The sequence below is a fragment of the Ostrinia furnacalis genome, unplaced genomic scaffold (assembly GCF_004193835.3).
Source record: "Ostrinia furnacalis isolate ACB-3 unplaced genomic scaffold, ASM419383v2 OfSCF7455, whole genome shotgun sequence".
Taxonomy (NCBI): Eukaryota; Metazoa; Arthropoda; class Insecta; order Lepidoptera; family Crambidae; genus Ostrinia; species Ostrinia furnacalis.
The window spans coordinates 181,076-199,367 of NW_021137694.1; the positions used below are offsets into that span (position 1 = coordinate 181,076).

General features: G+C 37.8%; 1 protein-coding gene across 1 annotated transcript in view; it reads right to left on the reverse strand.

Moving 5' to 3' along the window:
* LOC114364657 (xanthine dehydrogenase 1) overlaps positions 1–17,890 on the reverse strand; it is a 41,983-nt gene extending 24,093 nt beyond the window's left edge. The window contains exons 1-3 of the mRNA XM_028320883.1: positions 17,873–17,890; positions 15,403–15,465; positions 8,256–8,425 (exon numbers count right to left, since the gene is read on the reverse strand). Coding sequence (XP_028176684.1) covers positions 8,256–8,425; positions 15,403–15,442 — 210 coding nt within the window. The 5' untranslated portion in view covers positions 15,443–15,465; positions 17,873–17,890. The remainder of the gene's footprint in view (positions 1–8,255; positions 8,426–15,402; positions 15,466–17,872) is intronic.
* Between the last annotated feature and the right edge of the window lie 402 nt (positions 17,891–18,292).

Genomic DNA, 18,292 nt, shown 5'->3' on the forward strand with positions numbered 1-18,292 from the left:
TAAAAATGTCTGAAAGATATTAATTTTAGCTTTAAGATTGTCTTTTTACTCCTCAAAATAGTCTTAATTTTCGGTACCATTTTTGTACTAAAATTTCTGAAATGAACGATAAATGTAGAAAATTTCTAGCAATTTGCATTCAAAACCCTCAGTCTTTATTTAGATAAAGAAACTTAAATAAAGTAAGAATGCAAATATAAAGTTTGAAGAACGTATCGTAACTTTTATTATAATAATAAAGTATTTGGTTTGCTCTAGCTACGTTAATGTCTCGTATGTACTTACTTGTATGAATAATTTTACTTTATATTATTATACTAAAAATAAAAAGTTAAGTTTGTACGGTCATCTGACCACCAAAACTATAAAATGTTTATTCCAAAATAACACTTATAACACAATAGTTGTAATATAGGTTTCCATGCCACAAAGTTACTGTTGATGTGCTGTCCTTACGTAGATCTTATTTGAACTCTTCCACAACTTCCATGTGAATGAACCGTAATATGAAATTAGTGTTGTCTGATAGTCGATTATCTATCGATTCTATCGAAAGTGGACAGCTTTGAAAAGTTTCAAAATTTAGTATTATTTTATGATGAAGATGTGCTGCTATTCTAAACCACACTAGTGAGTGTGTTTTGAAAGTTACAAGATACCGTAGGATCACACATCATACATTGACAAGCCGATTTGAATTACTTTTTTTTAATTTCACAATAATGTTGTTACAAAAGATAGAAATAATAAGAAAAAATGTAATCTAATGAAACTTTCCTAAGCAAAGTAATGTCAACTATCTCTGTGTGATCTAAAAAATACAAACATTTGGATATATGGTTTTTAATCGATAAAATAAGTGATTAATATCGATATAGTCAACCTTTCTGCAACCCTATTCTGAAGCTTGGTGTGACCAGCAAAGTTTCATAAGATGTACCAGTGTATCACACTTAAGTTTAAAATTGAGTTTGCAACACCTTGCTTCGGAATTAAATAGAGAAACAATCCTTGTAAAGTTACATTGAACTATTTATGGTTGGGTCAGAGTTGAAAAGCCCTTGATATGTTTCATTATGCATAACTATTTCTACTCTTCTATTAATATACTAGGCCGAGGTGGCAAATATATCTTGCATTTCAATTGGATATTAGTAAAAAGTTAAGTAAGTGACTCTACATGCAATTGCATTTATTTAATTACCTACCAATTAGTTTTTTCTTATATGCATGGAACTACTTAAGTGCAATAAGGAGTGTAATGTTTCAATAATAAAGACGTTTTCCATTGCTTTGTTTTCGTTGATATTTAGAAGCTCTGAGTAAATATTTATGACAATATTTTCTTGACTGACTCCCTCATTGTAGTTTTTGTTAAGATTATTGTGAATACTATACAAGGGAAGTTTTTGGTCTACATCTCACCTGATAGATTGGTATCATGGGTATGATCACCCAGAATACTCAATCAAAGAATAACTCTACTTTCAACTGCCATCACACAGCAAAAAATTGTTGTTATGGCCACAGACTTAGGCAAGATGGTGGTAGCAAGGCGGACTTGGAACAACTAATATTAAAACGCCCACAGCATAAGGCAATAACTTAGCGATGTTATACTGGCAAGATGTTGCGAAAATACCAACATTTTTGCTGCTATATTCTTCATAGAGCCAAGGCACACGATGCGTTGCGGCGCCGCACGGCAAATATTTCGACATATCGTGCGACGCGGTGCCGCATCGCTCGTGTGCCCGCCACAGATATTTCTATGTAAGGCTGGTAAGGCTAAGAACTCACGGCGCGATTTTCACCCGCGCCCGCGGCGGTTGCGGGCCCGCAGCTTCTGTAGAATGCAGATACTTATGTAAAAAGTAATGCACAACTCACGATGCGGTTTGCGCCCGCAGCGTGCGCGGTTGTATGCGGGTCCCACGGCACCGGCGGGCAACTAGTAGAATCGCGCGGGCCGCGGTAACCGCAGTCTCTGCGGTTTGCGCCCGCTCTGCGGTTTGCGCCCGCGCGCTCTGCGATCGATTGGCGGGCGACCATTTTTTATCAGTGACTTAACTGCCCGTCTTGCAACCGCCCGTTTTGCCACGTTTGCGGGCGATGATTGGCGGTTGCGTAATTGCGCAAATAACCGCTCCCGTGAGTTTTGAAATAAAACCGCAATTACACAACCGCGGCGGCTGCGGGTGTTAATCGCGCCGTGAGTTCTTAGCCTAAGACAACGTAGCGACACCCGCTCTCCGCCGTCGCACCGACGCCGCAACGCATCGTGTGCTTTGGCTCTTACTTAACTTTAGCTCTAGAAACTCAAGTATCTTGCGATTGTAAGGTCTCTGTTATACGGGAATGGCCTGTAAAATTATATGAATACGGTTGTTTTACTACATGAAGATAAGATTAAGCACGGGTCATTTTATGAGGAGGTTGAATTTCACTTTTTATCGGTACCTCTATAAAGGAATTTATTATTGAAGGGTATAAGGTGAGTGCACTCGGGATAAAATATCTTAGAAGATCGGGCAGATATTTAATGTATTCAATTTGTAGGTTAAATCAACTTTGCAAATAAACAAATAATTATTGATTTTGATCCAATTATAGTTAGTAACAATGAATACCTACATATTATGTTTATATATCTTGATATCTTATTTATTTGTGATTTCCTGAAAATGGGAAGTAAAAAGTTTTAAAAATAATATAATTACATAAGAATATAAGTAGTTAATTAGCGTTGAAAAAAGTAGATTAAATTGGTATAATTAGGAGAAAACTGGTTTTATCGGGAAAACAGTATCATGGAAAGATACGATTTCCTATCTTCAAAAATACTAAGACTGCGAAGCTTAACTCGTAGTATATTATTTTAAGGACCTTCTCAGTTCTTCGCTCTTACAAAGGAATAAAGCAACAATATCACGATGGAAGTTGCTAAAACCGTCATTGTTCTTAATACCGTTATTTAATTCCGGTGCAAATTATATCCAGCTCTATATCAAGTCGTAACTCTGGAGTTGCAGCCATTATGGAGTCATTAAGGGAGCTCACAGACGAGCGACCGCATATTGGCTACTGCTTGCGAATAAGTCGGCGACGATCGGTCGATGGGGCAGCAAGGTTCTGGAGTGAAGGCCACGTACCGGAAAGCGCAGCGTAGGACGTCCACCCACAAAGTGGACCGACGACCTCACAAAGGTAGCAGGAAGGCGCTGGATGCAGGCCGCCACCAACCGGCCATTGTGGAAAGCATTGGGGGAGGCCTATGATCAGCAGTGGGCGTCCTGTTACTCAAATGATGATGATGATCGGCGACAGTCGCAGACGATAGATATTCAAGTAAGACGACCGTCATCGACGCATCACGAATACCGCCGATGGTCGCCGTCAATAACGTACACAGTGTCGTGACAGCGAAAGGCACGAGTCGGAGACCGTCGCCGACAGCCGTCTAAAGTCGCTGACCGTCGCCTACCACTATCGCAAGCAGTCGCCGACATAATTCGCTCGTCTGTGAGCACTTCAAGGAACTCATTGCTGGAGAACAATGTCGGCGTTTACTTGAGTATTCTGGATGTAACGTTGCCTATTGTTTTGAGTTTTTACTCCAAGACTACTTTGGAGAGTGTGCTCTTGAGATTCTCGAGCTCATACCGCCATCGCCTGCCTTTTTCTGAACGACAAGGTGTAATATAGGATAACACCACTATAATGATATACAGGGTGTCATAAAATGTAGTGTGTTCTTCTTCTCCTTTCATCTAATAATAATAAAAAAAAATAGTCATGCACCTTTTCATTTCGCGCGACAGTGACCAAAAAATGCCTAAACACAGAAATTTAAAACAATCATAACTCAAAAAATATCAAAAATCGCAGAACATAACATGGGGATGATTCGGATAGGTAACCCTAGTGATGCTCTACCTCTGGGTTTCAGCTTGACACTACTTTTTGGGACATCCTGTATGTGACATTGGCGTGGACAGGACGTTGCGATTTAAGTGGCAGTAGGCGGGACAAATAGCTCATAGAAGTGATGGCCATTGGGGTAGAAAAGTTCTCGAGTGGCGACCACGGACCGGAAGACGTCGTGTAGGCAAGCCTCTCTCACCGATTATCTGGTGATACTCACGGGAAGCACCTGGATAAAGGCAGCGCACAGGACTGGCCATTATGGAAATCCTTGGGGTAGACGTTTGTCAAGCAGTGAATGTCCTTTGGATGAAAATACCACTCACTGCACTACTAGAATGCTCAATTCAGAAACTAGGTGCACCTAGGTGTGACTAATCTTTAACACTGTAAAAAATGTTAAAAATTATCATTATTATCATCATTTCATTGTCAGTCCACTGGAACATAGGCCTCCCTCAATGATTTCCAGATTGACGGATGACCATCATCCAGTGCCTTCCTGCACTGAAAAAAATGTTTGGTTACTGCTTACACAACAAAAGTGACCACCGAACACTTTGGTTATGAGGAAAAAAATGTTGTGTAAATTAAACAAATAATTCTGTAGTGAGCTAGACTTAGTTTGGTTATAGTTAACACTTAGTTCGGTGGTCACTTTTGCTGTGTAAGCAATAACCAAACACTTTTTTCAGTGTGCAACCTTTATAAATGGCTATTATTATTTAATTATCAATTCATTACATATATCCCAACCTCTCAAAAACCTTTGCATGTACGTTTACACTCACAACTTCACGAATGAACAAATAATATTAATTCCGAGTTTTGAGTTAATTAATTTTGCGTTTACCGCCTATTTCCTTCATATGGCGCCTTTGGAAACCGGCTGGAACTCATTAGGATATTTTATTAAATTCTTTACGACACGCTCTCAATGCTGTTTGATTTATAAGGTAGTAATGAGGTACACAACCCTCTTAAACGACTTCAAAAAGAAAGAGGTTCTCAATTAAGTTAGTATTTAATTTTATTGTTTTATTTAAATAATAGGTGCGCTATTTTCACTTGTTTATTTGTAGCATTTCTTTTGACTTTGTATACCTACGAATTCAAACTAATAATAATAATAATAATAATTAATAGTGATAATGAGCTGCCGATGCAAGAGAAAGAGACGAGGAGGAAGGGATGCTTGTGGAACATCACCTTTGTTGAATACAACACCGGAATAATGTGTTAAATCAGGTAATTTTAAAGTTGTTCTAGTAATGGCTAATTCCTTTGACTTTATTTGCAGTAACTGGAAATTTACCATCACTCTTAGTGCTGGGATTTGTTTTAGAGGATATTGCCGATTCAAAGCACTTATTGCGAAAGTTAGGTGGTTATCAATGACTTTATCTGCTAGATATCTCTCTGTTTAACTCTTATGCAAGAGATGTGAAAGCAAAAGTTGTATTCCATGTGTTTTCAAATCGAATCGCCGAAATGCAATCCGAGGTATTGCATTCGTTATTTTTGCACAATTATAGGTACACTAGCTTTCCGCCCGCGGCTTCACCCGCGTGGAATTTTGTCTGTCACAGAAAAACTTTATCGCGCGCGTCCCTGTTTCAAAAACCGGGATAAAAACTATCCTATGTTCTTTCCCGGGACTCAAACTATCTCTATGCCAAATTTCATCAAAATCGGTTGCGAGGTTTAAGCGGGAAAGCGTAACAGACAGACAGACAGACAGAGTTACTTTCGCATTTATAATATTAGTTGGGATACCCATGTTTTTATGGCAAAGATATTTATTGCATTTATTCACAGAATGCATGCAAGCTGTTGTTTCTCTGCAGTACCATAAAAATATGATAAAAGGACACGTGGAATTGTGAAAATACTAGCTTTAAAGATACGGCTGCGTTCCATGTGTACCTTCAAACTCGGCGATGCGGGTATAAAATGAAACGCTGTCAATTTGTCGTGAGCCGTTAACCGTTTCGGGCTCGTTTCAGCCGTTTCACGCCAAATGTGTGCCGACAGTTCGTGAAGCCTCGGCTTTATTTCTAAATGGCTTTGGTATGTCCTAGGCCAGGTGACGTTAGACTACGTAGGGGCAATAGGGAATGGTCATAGTAGGTTTTAATTATTGAAATTCAACCAATGACAGATTTTCAGTTAGCGCTCCTGCACACGACGCCGCTACCGCGCCGCCGCCGCGCCGTCGCCGCGCCTTTGCACTGTTTATACGCGCCGCGTGAACACCGCTGCCGCGCCGCGGGCGAAATTATGCTTTGATGGCGCGGTGGATGGCGGGGCGGCGGCGGCGCGGCGCCGGTTTTACTCGGTGCGTATGAAAAGTGCAAAGACGCGGCGACGGCGCGGCGACGGCGCGGCGGCGGCGCGGTAGCGGCGTCGTGTGCAGTAGCGCTTAGTGTCAGCGGCAGTGGAAAAAGAGACTTAGTTTTTTGTTCGCAGATCAGGAAAAACAGCGCGATTGATGCACCGACGACCTGAAATTGGCAGTGACTAGAAGATGAAGTTGCTTAGGACATTCACCTACTCGATAGACTAACGGCCTCAATAAAATAGCTGGAAGCGGTTGGATTGGAAAAGCGGAAGAGTGTGTATTATGGCGTTCCTTTAGAGAGGCTTTCGTCCAGCAATGGACTGTAATTGCCTGAAATGATGAAGATAAAAACATAATTTAAGTCAACGTCTCTCAAAACGTTAATATTACCCATTCAAATCGCTTATGCTTTAACCACACCAAGGCGTGCAGATCGCCATCGCCGCACGGTGGTCTGAAAATGAAGCTCCCATACCATAGAAACTTAATGTCAGAAATTAATAAATAAAAATATGTATTGTGTTTAGTATACCTCCCTTTGTTTTACTAATATAGTATGAAGGGTATGAGTAGCTCCATGTGTGAGAAAAAAAATATTTTAATTTTTTTTGTATGGAAAATAATAATAATAATAGTCGTCATCGACACCACAAGCGGCGAGGGTAGACTCTGGTGGTGAAGAGGAGGGTTTGCCGAGTAGTGTAAGTTACCAGGTGAGTGAGCGATTGAGGANAAAAAAAAAAAAAAAAAAACATACGGGTCGAATTGAGAACCTCCTCCTTTTTTGAAGTCGGTTGAAAATAATAATCCTTTCATTTAGAAAAATAGTCATTTTGCCCACTAAAGCTAAAAAGCTTGTACCAAACAATAGGTTTAAATATTCTTATTTAGGTCTTATATAAATAGTCTAAAAAATCATCATCATCATAATTTTGTATTCACTGTAGAAGGGATGCGGCTGTCTCTAATTTTTTGTCAAACGGAAGAAATAGCCAACACGGGGAGTGACACTGACTACTGGTGAGTTTTCTTTTTGTCTCATAGTTGCCTTTTATATTATCTGTGGAAAGTTTGGAAGTGACATTGTTTTTCTCCCGAAACCACACCATACGAGATTCCGTGTAGTTGAACGGGAAGCATGGTCGATCTGTTTTAAATTTATTATTTAATGGACTTTAGTGTACAAATTTGGTGTTATTTTGTGTTCTAAAGTGCAGTGAAGTGATAAATTATAAAAAAACATTGAAATACTTCGAATTTGAGCGCGCATCGAGTGTCGAGTGGGTTGTCGTATGAACAACCCGCTTTGGACCCGGTGGCGTCTCGAAACCTGCTTACGGGCATACTTAACTCCACGGAATCCATGAAAAATCAATAGAACTAAAACACCCACGTTCTATTGATAACTATGTCAATTTTCACTCGACATTGGCAGAAATAAACCTCCCAGAGAGGTTTGGTTGCCATTAAAAAAAAAATAAAAAAATAAAATAATAATAACACACCATACGACAAAAGTAAGTAGAGTCAATGTAACTTACTGAACTCAGAAGATAGATAAGATAATATTGGCCTAATGTGGCCTACACTCTACACGCAGGCCAGACGGGTAGGTAAGGGGAGATGTGATATTATACGAGTAACTATGGAGCATGTAGATCGGGAGTTATTTTATTCTACTCTACAGGATCAACGGCAAGTTAGATAAAATACCTTTTTCATAAAGGTTACTACTTTGTTTGTCACCTGTCATCCGCTTTGCAACGGAGGGAAGTCGAACCTTAACTTCGAACTCCTCCTATGTTCTTCTGATTAATTTCGTTGCGGTTACAATGACAGTTTAACTTTCCCCCGGGAAAAACTTGACCTTCACTGGTTGGGTTTTTATTGGCGGTCAAGCTGTTGATCCCGGCTACACAGGAGTATCAGTGGTGGGAAAGAGAGGTGGGAATAGTCCCGTTAAAGTCAGATAAAAAATCGTGTAACTTACTGAGTTTACGGCAAAGGTCCTGATTTCGTTCGTAGGTGGCAGTGCCGCTCGTACAGCCACGATGCAGATCCCGCAGCCACCTTCGTGGCACATGGCCTTGGTTCCCCGTAGCTCCGCCACATTCCTGATGAACTCGTTTAGGGAAACATCTGGTCCATACTTCCCGGTCACTGTAATTTGATAATAAGTGGCATTTAATTTATGTTATTTTAAAAATCTTACCAAATTATGCTTCAGATCGCGATCACTAGGCCATTCAGTAGGCCTAAGACGCGCGCTGCGATAAGCGGTCATCACGCCATTTTATCGATTTTTCTTATACATTTTGACGTCGATAAAAGTTATCACGGCGCGCATCTTAGGCCTACAGGTCGCGCGGACTGTTATGTCATGGGCCTATGATGATCGCGCCGGCGATGGCGACCTGCACGCGTAGGTCTGGTTGAAGCTTTAGAATTATTTTCTTAAGTAAAAAATATGTAAAGTTCCTTTATGGTACTGTTCCGAAACGGGCTGCATAAAGCAGCTAAGACTTTGAAGTTTTCATACAGATCCATAACTTTCTTGAAAATATTCTAATCCTATCAATACATCAGGGATAATGTAGGATTCTAAAGGTGAAATAATTTTTCAACCCGGTCCAGAGTGCTTAGTGTGAGGCCCTCTTAAATAAAGAGGGCTGAGTGTGAGTAGACGTTTGATGTATGTAAACTCACACTCAGCGCATAGGAACCTATCAATGCAAACAAACTATCAAATCTTTCCTCATTAAATCAGTGTAGATTTCTACGTAATATTTCAGTGCTAGCGGCAGCTACATTGTTCATCCCGCTTCGGAATAGTAGTCTCGCCGTCAATTTGGAAGCTTATTCGTTCGTTTCAGCCAAATGACGTCCACTGCTGGACAAAGGCCTCCCTCAAGGATTTCCACTAAGACCCAGCCTGCGCCGCCCGCATCCAGGCTCTGACCGGCGACGTCGCTTAGCGGGAAGCTTAATATCACTCACTTGCCATATACTAAATCTTAGGTCAGGTTCTTTAGTTAGAATAATAAATTAATCCAAATAATTAATAATTTATATTAACGTCAACTCCGAGACTCCTTTGACCTTTTTCGTTATTTATTATTTTGGCCATCCATATGCATATGGCCAATTCCACTCGTTTTTTAGACTTTTTTGTTACCTAAGTTGTTTAATCATCTTAGAAAAAACAAAATGGTTAATTTTACGAACAAAAAAGCTTAATATTCTCTCGCATTCACAAATCAACAAACTGGTTTGTGCTCGTCACTCAGTTTTGTTCCCTATGTTATGTGTAATAAAGATTCTAATTAATTGTTCCTGTAAGTAGCCGCTAAAGTACAAAAATAGCTCCAACGTGACCAAACCCATTCGAATGAAATATTACCTTAAGTACGTACTTAAGAGGTACAATGTGGGTTCAAAAGGCTCTCTAAGGACTTCGTAATACTCCAACGTAGTCACATGCAGCCACTATTGGTGTAGTGCTTAAGCTCTGAGTTAACTCACTCAGTGCTTTAAGCACTGAGTTAAGTGTAGTTAAGTATTTTTGAGACGTCAAACGAAGTCTCATACTTCAGATATGCTTCAGATTTGTATGCTCTGTTACATAATATAACATAACATAATCATACTTATGTTACCCCTCTCAAGCCTCTCATGCCACTCGCATACCTCAGGCACTAAGCCTGGTCGCAGACCACCAACTTTAAGTTGGCTGTTAGTTGGGCCCGATTTTAATTTGTATGAAGAATCGGCCGATACCAAATCGGCGTAATAATAATAATAATAATAACTTTTGGATTAAGTGGATTCGATGCTCACATGACCGTTTAGCGACACAATTCCAAGAAGCCCTCGAGCTCGGTTCCCTTCCAGCCTTCATGACTACCGGTGTCACCACCTTGCTCTACAAATCTGGTAGTACCATGGACCCAAAGAACTACAGACCGATTACATGCTTGCCTACCATCTACAAGCTCCTTACATCTATTCTGACCACAAAAATTAATACGCATATTGTCGCGAACAATATCTTGGCCCCTGCTCAGAATGGATGTAAGGTTGGGTCTCGTGGTACTAAAGAGCTCCTCCTTATAGACATNAGCACTGGCATGCATTGTCCGGAGGTTCCTCAGCCTGTGACCCTACCACCGGTAGCTTGGGCCCTGCTCCGCTACCAGCGGAATAACTATTTTTAAGTATTTTTTTATAATGTATTTTTATTTTTATTTTTTTTGATAATTTACATTGTAAAAAAATATTTAAAATTAAGAACCAAGGTTAATAAAGAGAATAATAATAATAATAAATATTTATTTTCATAAAAAGCTAGGTACAATACAAGGCAACAGTAGTTATTGCACTAGGCTCGCAGACCTGTGTCGCAAAAACTATAAGTGGGTTTACAATTTTTGAAATATTATTTTAAGTACTGTAGCTCCGGTTCATACTAATGAATTTAGAATAAGAGCGACTTTGAGACAAAATAAAAAGGTTAAATTAACAAAATATAAAAAAATAGCAAAAAACAAAGTGTGAGTGTGTTGAGTAGTGTGTATTAGTGAGAGTGTTGTGTAGTGTGCATTAGTGAGTGTGATGTGTAGTGTGTATTAGTGAGTGTGATTGAGTGTATGTAAGCGCAGTTGTTAACAGGTAGGGGCAGCATAATTATCAGAAACTAGATGTTATTGGGAAGAATCTGTTCTGTTTCCTTATATGAAAGGTCCAGTAGGTCCAGTAGTAGTAATGTGCGCACTTTCATACATCTCCATACTGATTAACAGTCTGACCTAACTATCGGCCAACTAAAAATCGATGGTCTGCGCCTAGGCTAAGTTAAACGCTAGACCTACATATAGTTTCAAGAGTTGTTGTTTATAGTGCGTACCTGAGACTAATAACTTTATTGTCCACGAAGTCCCACTGTTGTAGAAGTTATTCCGCACTTCGTAACTTCTATATCGGAATTTCTCGGGTCCTACTCTACTAAACCGTTTCGGATTTGTTTTCGTATGGATTTGTCGACTCGACTCATCTCTCTTGCTCAAATCAGCGTCCAAATGTGAGTGTAAGAGATAAACACGTAGGTATACGAATTTGTATTGCAAAATCAAGTAAGTTTGGTTTATACCGCCGTGAAATTGCGCCTTAATCGATCGTGTGAACTTATAAACTTCGCGTTATGAACTTGCGAACGTATGCTCGGTTGCAAGTAATTATTGTGCCTGTACGTGCATGCTAAGTTAAAATTGAGATTAGTGCGAAGTTTAGCGAATGTTTTCCAAGGTTTTGGTTTTAAAGTTATTTAGGAAAACAAGGTTTTAACTTCAGTAACTGGAGTTGTTATGCGGGATTAATTTATGTTTATTGGAAAGGAATTCTGTTTTATGAGAAAAATACCTGTTTAATGAAAAGTTAATTGTGGAAAACCTTGGGGGAGGCCTTTGTCCAGCAGTGGACGTCATTTGGCTGAAACGAATAGGTAACGAATGAAAAAATGGGGAAAAGAAAAGGTTGTGAATAGAAACTGATTGGTTTCGGAGCATTTAGTTATTGTAAGAATCATGTAATAGACAGTAAGATAATCATGTAAATACAGGATGTCCCAAAAAGTAGTGTCAAGCCGAAGCCCAGCGGTAAAGCATCATAGGGCTACCGGAATCACCGCGACTTTTGATAGTTTTCGAGTTATGTTTTTTTTACAACATAATAGGATTTTTTGATTTACACGTGCTATGGATGTTAATACTTATAAATCAGATAGGCCTAGTATTTATCTAATAATAATAAAAAATCAGGCATGTACCTTATCTATTCGCGACACAGTGACCAAAAAAGTTACACAGAAATTTAACTCGAAAACTATCAAAAATCGCGGAACATGCATGGGGGTGATTCGGATAGCCCTAGTGATGTTCTACCTCTGGGCTTCGGCTTGACACTACTTTTTGGAACACCCTGTATAATTTATTTATTTAGTGGACAAGAACAATAACAATAACAGTGAGTGATTAGAATAATTAAACATACAGCTATGTACGAGTATGTACCTACAGTTTTAATTGCAGTCTCAAGGATATTTTTTCTAAGCAACCATTAGATTGAGGAAAACAGAAAAAATGACTTAAGAGGTGTTGAGGACGAGTTTTTTTTTTGACAATCGTCGTCGATGGCTTTATACTCGTACTTCACTTCAAAATATGTTAAGTAACTTAACAATACCTATACCAATAATATTTTTTGCAGTGGATAAGAATTTAGACCCAGGCGTAATGGATTCGATCACTGCATGACAAATGTGTGAAGAAAATGTATAAATAGAAATATAAATATGAAAAGATAACTTAAAATACGAAATTTGAATCCATGTAAGAATCCCTAACCGAATAGTTTGAATCATGATTATGATTGAACTTGATCCAACTAAAATGTTTATCGATTTCAATTAACAAAATCGAGTCGGAGACTTCGATAATGGCGATACATTTTAGTGATTTTCTATTTACCAGTTGCTAAGTTCGATCAAATTATTGGAACCGAACATTTATTTGTATCTAGAATTCCATGTCTGGAATGTCTGGCATCTGTCTGTTATGAATTACTTTTACAAGACCAAACGATCATAAATAGTAATAAAACTATCTTTTGCCGCGGTTCCACCCTCTTGAATTTTTGTCTGACACAGAAAAACTTTACCGCGTGGGTTTCTTTAAAATCTGGGATAAAAACTAATTTATGTCCTTTCTACTACCAATTACTAACTATTATACATATTTATTTAACTTTATACCAAATTTCATCAAAATCTGTTCTATGGTTTAGGCGTGAATACGTAACAGACAGAGTTACTTTCGCATTTATAATCTTAGTAGGGAAGTAATTTGTTAATTTCCTCTCTCATCTTACGAAGCATATTATTCTAATTAAATTGATTCCAGCTTTATACAAGTGTCTTTGTTCAAGAACTGTTTATTTGAACAGTCTTTGTACTATGATCCTTACTATGTTGAAACGTTTACAAATATGCTCGATCACACAGCCATTAAATAACAACCAAACTTAATTAACAACAAACAAAGTTCTTGAATACAAATCGAAACACTAAAAGGCCATGTATTTTTTTAACCCGCGGCTTCGCCCGCGTGGAATTTTGTCTGTCATAGAAAAACTTATCGAACGCGTCCCTGTTTCAAAAACCGGGATAAAAACTATCCTATGTCCTTTCCCGTCACTCAAACTATCTTTTTGCCAAATTTCATCAAAATCGGTTCAGTGGTTTAGGTGTGAAAGCAAGACAGGCAGACAGACAGAGTTACTTTCGCGTTTATAATATTAGTATAGAAGTATAGATTCTGAGTAACAACACGAGTGATGCTGCAGTATTATCTAAGAGTGGCAGAAAAATGAACTAAATGCAGACTATAGGCCAAGCGCTTAATTGAGTAAATGCTGGAGGTTTGGGAGAAGCAACAGAGGGGGTGACATTGACATTATGGCGTGACAGAGCATGCAAATCTGAAAGAGATCAGCCCCCCCAGACAAAACGCACTTTTTGATCGAATCGAAAATCGAATCCGTCAAAACTCGATACAAAAAAGGGGCTTTTCGACCACTTTGCGACTGGTTTGCGATTATAATTTGCACTTTGTCTAGACCCACAGAAGTCTCACTGACGTTTGACATCTAATAAACACCCTCCCGTGCCGCTCCCATAGTTTAGGCACTGACTAGGAGCTATACTTATAGTTAATTTGTTTTAACGTTTACCATTAGGTACCTATTACATAGCCTCACAATTTCCATAAAATTCGTTCACCGTTACAGCACTGACTGTAAGCCTAGACGCAGACCACTAATTTTTAGTTGGCCGATAGTTGGGTCGGGCTGTTGTTTAGTATGTAGATTTGGTATCGGCTGATTCTTCATACAAATTAGAATCGGGCCCAACTATGGGTGGTCTGCCCCCAGGCTAATCAAAATAGGCTGGTACCTACGCTAAAATTACAGCCTATTTGGGACTACCCAGTTGCACAAAACGGAGAATAAAATAATTCTGCATGTCCTTCTATGTTTTTAACAAAGTAAATACAATCTAAACCTAAATAATAAAACTAAAAAAAATATAAATTTTCCATTCGACATCATGGACCTATAAAAAAAGGCGGACGGAACTCGCGCTACAACAAAACTGTGACGCAAAATTTTGGCCTCTGTCTATTGTGTCACAGAATAAGTAATAGTATACAGAAGGTTTACTCCCCAAGACGATTTAAATAAATGCGAGTCTTGCTACGACGCGATACAGTGGAATTCAACTCGCACAACACTGCGTGCCTGCAATTTTATTTACCTACAAGTTTTGTCTCTTTCTATCGCATGCCTCTGAACCCTTCTTACGCTGTTAGGGTTGCTGTCTAGTGAAAAAATAATTATTCTACTTATTTGTAAAGAGGTATGTACAGTCACGGAATGAAAAGGTTCGTCAGTTTTCAAATTGATTCCTTCAACGAATCGCGAGCACATATTACCTTTTGAAACTATGTTACAGAATAATCTCGAGTTAGAGAAAATAATCTTTAACTGTTCGTCAGTAAAGTTCAAAATTATTCAGATTAAAATTGTTTGACGATTTAACTTGTCAAGAAGATTATTATGATTGATAAACTAATACCTTCTTGTTGGTTCAATCTGCCATTATCTATTAAATAAAAAAAATACATTTTGTAACATTGCAGTGATGGGATAGAAAAATAAACAAGTAAAACCTTATTCGTTAGCAAACGTCATATTTATTTAAATGTTAGCAGCACTGTTTCTTGCACGGTTATGTTGGCAGGTTTGACTCTTACAGTATCTAGTGCAAGTGAAAACCGACACTAAGGTGACGAACCTTTTCATTCCGCGACTGTACATACCCTGAACAACAGAAGAGTCTTTTTAAAACAGTTGTGGTTTCGAATTATTGGGGTATGGTGTCAAACTGTCTATAGACAGAGGCCAAAATTTTGCGTCACAGTTTTGTTGTAGCGCGAGTTCCGTCCGCCTTTTTTATAGGTCCATGCGTGTTGTGATGACTTGCAGAATCATTTCCGCTTTTTGTAGTTAAATTGAACTAAACTAACCTTCGAACTGCCGGCCGTTTATCTTGAAGATGATGCTCATGACGTAGCCGTCATTAACTGAACCTGGAACACACGGTTAATTGGTTAGATGAGAAAATAATGATGGAGATAAGATCTGTATGTACGTTAAATTGATGGTGTACTAATAATGAGTAAGTACCTATGCAAAAAATAATCGAGAACATGATTTACGAGCACGTTTTGCTATTATTATTAACATAAACTTCACGAATTCAAACTAGTTCCGTCTCCTTTTTGCGAGTGTTCCACTGATGATGTCAGTCATGAGCAGTCTGCCCATCATATCTTGTGGGAGTGTGATCTTTGGAAACATGAACGAGATATAATGCTTAATTCAATACAACATACATCTGTTTCCGCAATTTATTACACCGATCTTGTCGCGACAAGGAAAAATTTCCGTGCTTTTAAGCGATTTTGTGAAAAATATTATTGGCAAGTAGTTGCTAATGGGACAATATTATTTGATCCTCTAAAAACTAATTGATCTTTTTTGTATGTGCACTTTTAAAAATAAATGATGTTTTTTATTATATTTTATCTTTAAATTAATTATTGGGTCTATATTAGTTGATCTACGGATAAATTATGAATGATCTTCATCAAAGGTAACATAATATTTATGTTTAACATACTCTTTTAATATTTGGTAAACAAAAATAATATTTGATCCTCTTTTTTAGTTATTGATCTTTAATTTTGTTAATTTGATGATTTTTATATCAAGTTTGCCTTTTATTATTGATCACCTAATAAATACATTTCGATCTATGTATAACTTAACTTTAAAATATATTTGATCTAACAAAAAATATTATTGGTTAATATTTTTAATTAAAAAATATCTTTTAATTTACGCGGTACTTTGTGGTTGAGTGACAATCGTCCGTCATTGGTTACTGAGTTGGCCAAGGGCTTAGCGGCCAATAAGCAAGCAGAATGGTACATTGCCATGTTTGTTTAAATTACAAGCTTTGCTTAGTTTGGGACTAGAGGCGCTATGTAAAATAATTTCTTACTTCTGACATCCCTGAACCCGACATCATAATTTTTACCTCTTTATTTTTTTCAAATCGCAAGGTTGATTTTCTCTTAGTATACCGATCTCGACCGTGATCAGTGACCATAAAGTCATCTGTCAACGGGTCGATTAGACACGATAAAAGCACTAAACGATATTTGTTTACTTTTAGTGCGACCTCGGGTCGTAAGGACCTGATAAGTTTTTTTTTTCCAAATATTTACTGTGTTTGACGAAACAATTGCAAAACAATATTTATCTTTCGTACTACTGAAAAGACCGAATATATCCATCCCGCACCAACGCATCCAGCACCTAAGGTCAATTCGACCCGATAACGCAGTGTGAATGTGTTAAGTATGCTTTTTTCATAAAAAAAAATCTTTGAACATCAAGCGCCTTTAAATAGTTTCCATCCTTTGACTACAACTTAATAAAAATAAGTACCATAACATAATTATTTTGAAGATTATTTGATAAAGACAAAAAATAATTTATACAAATCGAATTATTTAAAAAAGTATCACAATATTGAATATTTGGTGCTCATTTCTTTTATTTTTGAGGACCAACAAGTAACGATCAGATATAATTTTTACATCTCAAATTTTTTTTGCGTAGTTCAAAAGAGGTTAAAATATCGATCGATTTTATTTATTTTATGTCTCAAAGAAAGAGGATCAATCATTAAAATAGATGACCAAATAGATTTTTTTATTTGCCGTTTTTGCTAATTTAAAAAGATCATTTAAATACATGCCGTTGCTAATTGCTCATAAGATAGGCCCCCTTAATTTAATTTATTGTCCGTGGTGCATAATCTTTTTCTTAAAGGTTTTAAACCTTTGTTTGTCACCTGTCATCCGCTTTGCAATGGAGGGAAGTCGAACCTTAATTTCGAACTCCTCCTATGTTCTTCTGATTAATTTCGTTGCGGGTCCAATGACAGTTTAACTTTCCCCCGGGACAAACTTGACCTTCATTGGTTGGGTTTTTGTGGCGGTCAAGCTGTAGATCCTGGCTACACAGGAGTTGCAGTGGTGGGAACGAGAGGTGGGAATAGTCTTCTATTATTATTAACATGAGATGCAGATCAACATAACATCATCTTTATTATTAATAATCATTATGAGCTAACCTTATGACAAAGAGGCACACCAATAATATTAGTTACCCATATCACTCAAAATAAGATTATAAAAATTAGTTTTGATGCCACCGTATTTTTATAACACTCTTATTTATTTCTTTTTTTAAGAATTTAGGTACCTTTTAATATGATTAAAATATAAAATAAATTTAATTGTAATAATGCTTTTCTTATTTTTGTTGTATTTGCTATCAATTCATTATAAACTTTGTTGTCATTCACATCACTTAAAAAGTTAAAATGTTGCGAAATCTCATACAATGCTTAGAGGTACTTACATCAGATCCAAGCAGAGATATGAATGAAGCAAATCACCTCGACGTGTCTTTATATACGAAATATAATTGCCGGCTCTTAGCTCCAGCGCTTTCGAACAACAGTGAATATTATAATGACCCGCACTGATACACCGATCACCGATCTTGGTAATTTAGCCTGGGTTCCATCTTACTTTTTTTTTCTGTCTCTTATTGTAATAATCGAGTGTATTTTCTCAACTTTCTTGTATAATGTTTTCTTTTTTTGTATTTAAAATGTTGGTTGGAGAGGCACCCGCTGAAAACCAGCGTCGGGGCACGCGTGGCGATTAATGCTGAGCCGGCGCCTTTTTGGCACAAAATATGCGTGTATAGTTAAGGGACTTAACCCTTTGTTTTGTTTTCTTTTGTGTCAAATAAAGTTTTTCTTATTCTTCTCTT